This window comes from Silurus aristotelis, assembly GCF_946808225.1.
Source record: "Silurus aristotelis genome assembly, chromosome: 17".
Taxonomy (NCBI): Eukaryota; Metazoa; Chordata; class Actinopteri; order Siluriformes; family Siluridae; genus Silurus; species Silurus aristotelis.
The window spans coordinates 308,167-314,700 of NC_139590.1; the positions used below are offsets into that span (position 1 = coordinate 308,167).

The following is a 6,534-nucleotide window of genomic DNA, read 5'->3' on the forward strand; positions in this document are numbered from 1 at the left end:
CTGGTGAAGTCTGTAGAAGTCTGTAGAGGTTTGCACTGTTTTGTGTTATTCAGGTTGTAAGATTTTATTGTCTTGTGTACAGGAACCAGTCTGTTACACCTTTCAGTGAGAGTTTTACTTGGTTTCTATCAGCAGCCTGATAGAAATGAAGAATGAAGTAAGGACATGTACAGAGTGATGAGTGTGAATGCACTCAGCGTTAAAGTGCAGTCCGTTATTTCACCTAGAAAACTGATAAATGAGCCACAATCCGACAGTAACGTAGTGTTGCATAATCATTACACCAATCAGAACGCGTAACGAGGGTTAAGTGAGTTTTCAACCAACCAATGATCGTGCGCTACCACTGTGACGTCAATACGTACAGCCAATGAGACCAATGGGCGGGGTTTATTGAAGGGAAGCGCTTAGAGAAGCCTTTGGCTGAAGGAAAGGAGAGAAAAAAAAACAAACATTTTCCGTTCCGTGTCCGTCCTGTCACGCGCCCGCTCCGGTTGTGTTGAACGAACGAAAAGGCCCGGAACCCGGCAAAGATCCGTAACCCGAACCTCGTGGACAGATAGCAGACTGCGGCCTGGGGGGTGTAGCCTGTCCTGACCGTCTTATAGCACTAGCATTAGCTCTTCGGCTAGCTGACTCACAGAGAGCAGAAAAAAAAGCCCGGACACCGAGTTCGGTTCCACCGTGTCGCGTTTCAGCCTTACAGCCGCCTTTGGACCGCCGTGACCCAGCGGACCGGCCAGCGGCGGAGCCGCACTGACCCGGGATTCGTTCCGCGCGTTGAATGAGTTTCTCTGGAGAGGAAACGAGCGGCGAGCCCGTGACCTCAATCTAAACCGCCTCAGATACACACTTCAGCGGATCTCCGCCGGACCGAGCCGCTTAGCAGCAGCGTTAGCCAGCTAGCACTAACATCACCTCACAACCACTACATCCGAGCTTTAGCTTCTGGGTTAAACCCGCTATCGGGCTGGTACCGGTCCGGACACGGTACCGTGTGGGAGATAATCCTCTATCCGACTGTTAGACAGAGAGACCGCGGGACACACACGGGAAGATGCCGGCCGTGTCGAAGGGAGACGGGATGCGGGGGTTAGCGGTGTTCATCTCCGACATCAGGAACTGTGAGTCCATCATACAGCCTCTCTCTGTCACTGTGTGTGTGTGTTAGTGAGTGTGTGTGTTAGTGAGTGTGTGTGTTAGTGAGTGTGTGTGTTAGTGAGTGTGTGTGTTAGTGAGTGTGTGTGTTAGTGAGTGTGTGTGTTAGTGAGTGTGTGTGTTAGTGAGTGTGTGTGTTAGTGAGTGTGTGTGTTAGTGAGTGTGTGTGTGTTAGTGAGTGTGTGTGTGTTAGTGAGTGTGAGTGTGTGTGTGTTAGTGAGTGTGTGTGTGTGTGTGTTAGTGAGTGTGTGTGTGTGTGTGTTAGTGAGTGTGTGTGTGTGTGTGTTAGTGAGTGTGTGTGTGTGTGTGTTAGTGAGTGTGTGTGTGTGTGTGTTAGTGAGTGTGTGTGTGTGTGTGTTAGTGAGTGTGTGTGTGTGTGTGTTAGTGAGTGTGTGTGTGTGTGTGTTAGTGAGTGTGTGTGTGTGTGTGTTAGTGAGTGTGTGTGTGTGTGTGTTAGTGAGTGTGTGTGTGTGTGTGTTAGTGAGTGTGTGTGTGTGTGTGTTAGTGAGTGTGTGTGTGTGTGTGTTAGTGAGTGTGTGTGTGTTAGTGAGTGTGTGTGTGTGTTAGTGAGTGTGTGTGTGTGTTAGTGAGTGTGTGTGTGTTAGTGAGTGTGTGTGTGTTAGTGAGTGTGTGTGTGTTAGTGAGTGTGTGTGTGTTAGTGAGTGTGTGTGTGTTAGTGAGTGTGTGTGTGTTAGTGAGTGTGTGTGTGTGTGTGTTAGTGTGTGTGTGTGTGTGTTAGTGTGTGTGTGTGTGTTAGTGAGTGTGTGTGTGTGTGTTAGTGAGTGTGTGTGTTAGTGTGTGTGTTAGTGAGTGTGTGTGTTAGTGTGTGTGTTAGTGAGTGTGTGTGTTAGTGTGTGTGTTAGTGAGTGTGTGTGTTAGTGTGTGTGTTAGTGAGTGTGTGTGTGTGTTAGTGAGTGCGCGGGTGTTAGTGAGTGCGCGGGTGTTAGTGAGTGCGCGGGTGTTAGTGAGTGCGCGGGTGTTAGTGAGTGCGCGGGTGTTAGTGAGTGCGCGGGTGTTAGTGAGTGCGCGGGTGTTAGTGAGTGAGCGGGTGCGCGGGTGTTAGCGAGCGCGTGCGCGGGTGTTAGCGAGCGCGTGCGCGGGTGTTAGCGAGCGCGTGCGCGGGTGTTAGCGTGGGTGTGTTAGCGAGCGCGTGCGTGGGTGTGTTAGCGAGCGCGTGCGGGTGTTAGCGTGGGTGTGTTAGCGAGCGCGTGCGGGTGTTAGCGTGGGTGTGTTAGCGAGCGAGTGCGGGTGTTAGCGTGGGTGTGTTAGCGAGCGAGTGCGTGGGTGTGTTAGCGAGCGAGTGCGTGGGTGTTAGCGAGCGCGTGCGTGGGTGTTAGCGAGCGCGTGCGTGGGTGTTAGCGAGCGCGTGCGTGGGTGTGTTAGCGAGCGCGTGCGTGGGTGTTAGCGAGCGAGTGCGTGGGTGTGTTAGCGAGCGAGTGCGTGGGTGTGTTAGCGAGCGCGTGCGGGTGTTAGCGAGCGCGTGCGGGTGTTAGCGTGGGTGTGTTAGCGAGCGCGTGCGGGTGTTAGCGTGGGTGTGTTAGCGAGCGCGTGCGGGTGTTAGCGTGGGTGTGTTAGCGAGCGCGTGCGGGTGTTAGCGTGGGTGTGTTAGCGAGCGCGTGCGGGTGTTAGCGAGTGGGTGTGTTAGCGAGCGCGTGTGGGTGTGTGTTAGCGAGTGGGTGTGTTAGCGAGTGGGTGTGTTAGCGAGCGGGTGTGTGTTAGCGAGCGGGTGTGTGTTAGCGAGCGGGTGTGTGTTAGCGAGCGGGTGTGTGTTAGCGAGCGGGTGTGTGTTAGCGAGCGGGTGTGTGTTAGCGAGCGGGTGTGTGTTAGCGAGCGGGTGTGTGTTAGCGAGCGCGTGTGTGTTAGCGAGCGCGTGTGTGTTAGCGAGCGCGTGTGTGTTAGCGAGCGCGTGTGTGTTAGCGATAGCGAGCGCGTGTGTGTTAGCGATAGCGAGCGCGTGTGTGTTAGCGAGCGCGTGTGTGTTAGCGAGCGCGTGTGTGTTAGCGAGCGCGTGTGTGTTAGCGAGCGCGTGTGTGTTAGCGAGCGCGTGTGTGTTAGCGAGCGCGTGTGGGTGTGTGTTAGCGAGCGCGTGTGGGTGTGTGTTAGCGAGCGCGTGTGGGTGTGTGTTAGCGAGCGCGTGTGGGTGTGTGTGGGTGTGTGTTAGCGAGTGTGTGTGTGTGTGTGTGTGTGTGTTAGCGAGTGTGTGTGTGTGTGTGTGTGTGTGTGTGTGTGTGTTAGCGAGTGTGTGTGTGTGTGTGTGTTAGCAAATGTGTGTGTGTGTTAGCGAGTGTGTGTGTGTGTTAGCGAGTGTGTGTGTGTGTTAGCGAGTGTGTGTGTGTGTTAGCGAGTGTGTGTGTGTGTGTGTTAGCGAGTGTGTGTGTGTGTTAGCGAGTGTGTGTGTGTGTTAGCGAGTGTGTGTGTGTTAGCGAGTGTGTGTGTGTTAGCGAGTGTGTGTGTGTTAGCGAGTGTGTGTGTGTGTGTGTGTTAGCGAGTGTGTGTGTGTGTGTGTGTTAGCGAGTGTGTGTGTGTGTGTGTGTTAGCGAGTGTGTGTGTGTGTGTGTGTTAGCGAGTGTGTGTGTGTGTGTGTGTGTGTTAGCGAGTGTGTGTGTGTGTGTGTGTGTGTGTTAGCGAGTGTGTGTGTGTGTGTGTGTGTTAGCGAGTGTGTGTGTGTGTGTGTGTGTGTGTTAGCGAGTGTGTGTGTGTGTGTGTGTGTGTGTGTGTTAGCGAGTGTGTGTGTGTGTGTGTGTGTGTGTGTTAGCGAGTGTGTGTGTGTGTGTGTGTGTGTGTGTTAGCGAGTGTGTGTGTGTGTGTGTGTGTGTGTGTGTTAGCGAGTGTGTGTGTGTGTGTGTGTTAGCGAGTGTGTGTGTGTGTGTGTGTGTGTGTGTGTTAGCGAGTGTGTGTGTGTGTGTGTGTTAGCGAGTGTGTGTGTGTGTGTGTGTTAGCGAGTGTGTGTGTGTGTGTGTTAGCGAGTGTGTGTGTGTGTGTGTGTGTGTGTGTGTGTGTTAGCGAGTGTGTGTGTGTGTGTTGGTAAGAGTGTATTGGTGTGAGTGTGTAATAGTGTGTGTGTGTATATTAGCTAGTGTGTGCATGAGTTAGTGTGCAAGTGTGTATTATTGTGTCTATTAGTTGGTGTGTGTTAGTGAGGGTGTGTGTGTTAGCTAGTGTGTCTATTAGTTGCTATGAGTGAGTGAGTGTGTATGTGCAAATGTGTTAGTGTGTCTTAGTGAGTGAGTGAGTGTGTATGTGCATATGAGTGTGTATTAGTGAGTTTTTCGTTTGTTTGTGTGTCTCTCTTTCTCTCACCCAATCTCTCTCTCTCTCCCCCCATCTCTCTCTCTCTCTCTCTCTCTCTCTCCCCCCCATCTCTCCCCCCCATCTCTCTGTCTCTCTCTCTCTCTCCCCCCCCCCATCACTCTCTCTCTCTCTCCCCCCCCATCTCTCTCCCCCCCCCATCTCTCTCTCTCTCTCTCTCTCTCTCTCTCTCTCTCTCTCTCTCTCTCTCTCTTCCTCTAGTACACTACACTACACTGTGTGTGTATATCTTTGTGGATAGATTGTGGGCATGGCATAGTGCATCTGGAATCTGATTGGGTGTTGTTTAAACGCAGACCTCCTGTTTTAAAAGATCTTATTTTTTGTAGTCAGGTGATGGATCTTGAGGTGTGTTAGTTGATGGATCTTGAGGTGTGTTAGTTGATGGATCTTGAGGTGTGTCAGGTGATGGATCTTGAGGTGTGTCAGGTGATGGATCTTGAGGCCCTCGTGTTCTGAGCAGGTTAACGCTCTCCAGGTGCTTGTGTTCGGGTTCTGAAGCTCTGTTGAGGGTTTAAACTGAAGTTCCAGAAGAGCATCAGGCATGGGTGTGGAGCTGAGCAGCGTGACCCTGACCTCGGTATCCATCTCCACCAGGTTCTCAGTGTGTCTGTGCCTCTGTGATAACGTGTTTATCAGGATCTCACCGTTCCTCCAGCTGCTCTGCTGAGCTGTAGACGTTACCACGCTGCCGAGGAGGAACAGAAGAGGAACACTATTATAGTGAGCACATGTACTGTACAGTTGTGTAGTAGTAGTGACGCCTCTGTGTAGTTTCTCTGTACAGAACTCTTATCACAGAACTGCGTTCGCCACCAGAAGACCAACACACTTCTGTGATAAACCGGGGCGTGAGATTGGAACGGCGCTGAAGCGGGAGGTTACTGTATACACGCACGTGCTGCTTGTGGGCGTGGCCTGCCCTGATCAGAGATGTAGAACCTCGATTAGACCTTTAAATGTTCAGTGGTGAGATGTTTCATTTCGTATTCAAATGAAGAATCTGGAAATAATCCATGGGTTCCTGAAGTTGTGTCCTGAGCAGACGAGTATTTATTCACAAAAATCCCACCTGTTTGTGTTTGGATGTGATTGACACCCCTGTGGGCGGAGCTTGATGAACATTGCAATGCTGTAGGCAGGCAGGTGATCAGGGTTGGAGAAGGTGATGAGGATGTTACTGTGTAAAAGATTGAGGATTAGAGTGAAGTGTGTGTGTGTGTGTGTGTGTGTGTGTGTGTGTGTGTTTGAGGTTACAGTGTGATGGAGTGGACGTTTCAGCATGACCTTGTGATCCAGAAGAATAAAGTCCATCAGTGTTTATTTTATAGCCTACTGTAAACTGTGTTCTCCAAGTCACTAGGATCATACACGGGTCAGGTGTGTGTGTGTGGTCATGTGACCTGTATTGAGAAGTAAACCCAGTTTTCCTGTTCCTGTGTGTGATTAGATTGGATTAGATTAGATTAGTTATGTACGTTCTTTGAGATCTGAATAAACTCGACTGGTCTGGTGTGATCTGGAGAAACGTTCTTCACGGTGACCTCAAGACTTTTTATTCTGTCCAGAAGCATCTGTAAGTTTTTTCATCACCATGGTAACAGTTGTACTTGTAGGTGTGGTGCGAGTCTGCGTTCTCGCGGTGTGTTTGAGTCTCACACGTCACTTCCTGTGAACCGGGCAGAGAATTTAATCTTTGACACCTGGACAGGAAGTGACCTCACGCTGAAACACTCGCTGTACTGTGAGTGAAGTGTGCATTGTTTATTCAGGTATTTAATGAGGTGGGTGGGGCTTTAATTCAAGTCTCAGTATTTGACATTAGGATTGCGTGTGTTCATCTACACACTCGTGGTGTTACCATGAGGTTTGTGCACACTGAAATATTGAAGATGCTTCATGATCTACCACACACATGTCCTTCATCGTGTGTGTGTGTGTGTGTGTGTGTGTGTGTGTGTGTGTGTGTGTGTGTGTGTGTGTGTGTGTGTGTGTGTGTGTGTGTGTGTGTGAGAGAGAGAGAGAGAGAGAGAGAGAGACGGTTCTGTTGTATCATGATGATTAAAT

The 6,534-nt window shown here is 50.7% G+C and overlaps 1 protein-coding gene across 6 annotated transcripts in view; it reads left to right on the top strand.

Annotated features, from left to right (window-relative positions):
- Window positions 1-350: 350 nt before the first annotated feature.
- The window catches only part of ap2a1 (adaptor related protein complex 2 subunit alpha 1), a 27,027-nt gene continuing 20,843 nt past the window's right edge, over window positions 351-6,534 (top strand). For all 6 annotated transcript variants that reach the window (XR_014537596.1, XR_014537597.1, XM_083566732.1 and 3 more), the window contains exon 1: window positions 351-1,124. Coding sequence is in view for 4 of the 6 variants with exons in the window: in XM_083566732.1 (XP_083422858.1) it covers window positions 1,058-1,124 (67 nt within the window). In the remaining 2 variants the exon portion in view is untranslated. The remainder of the gene's footprint in view (window positions 1,125-6,534) is intronic.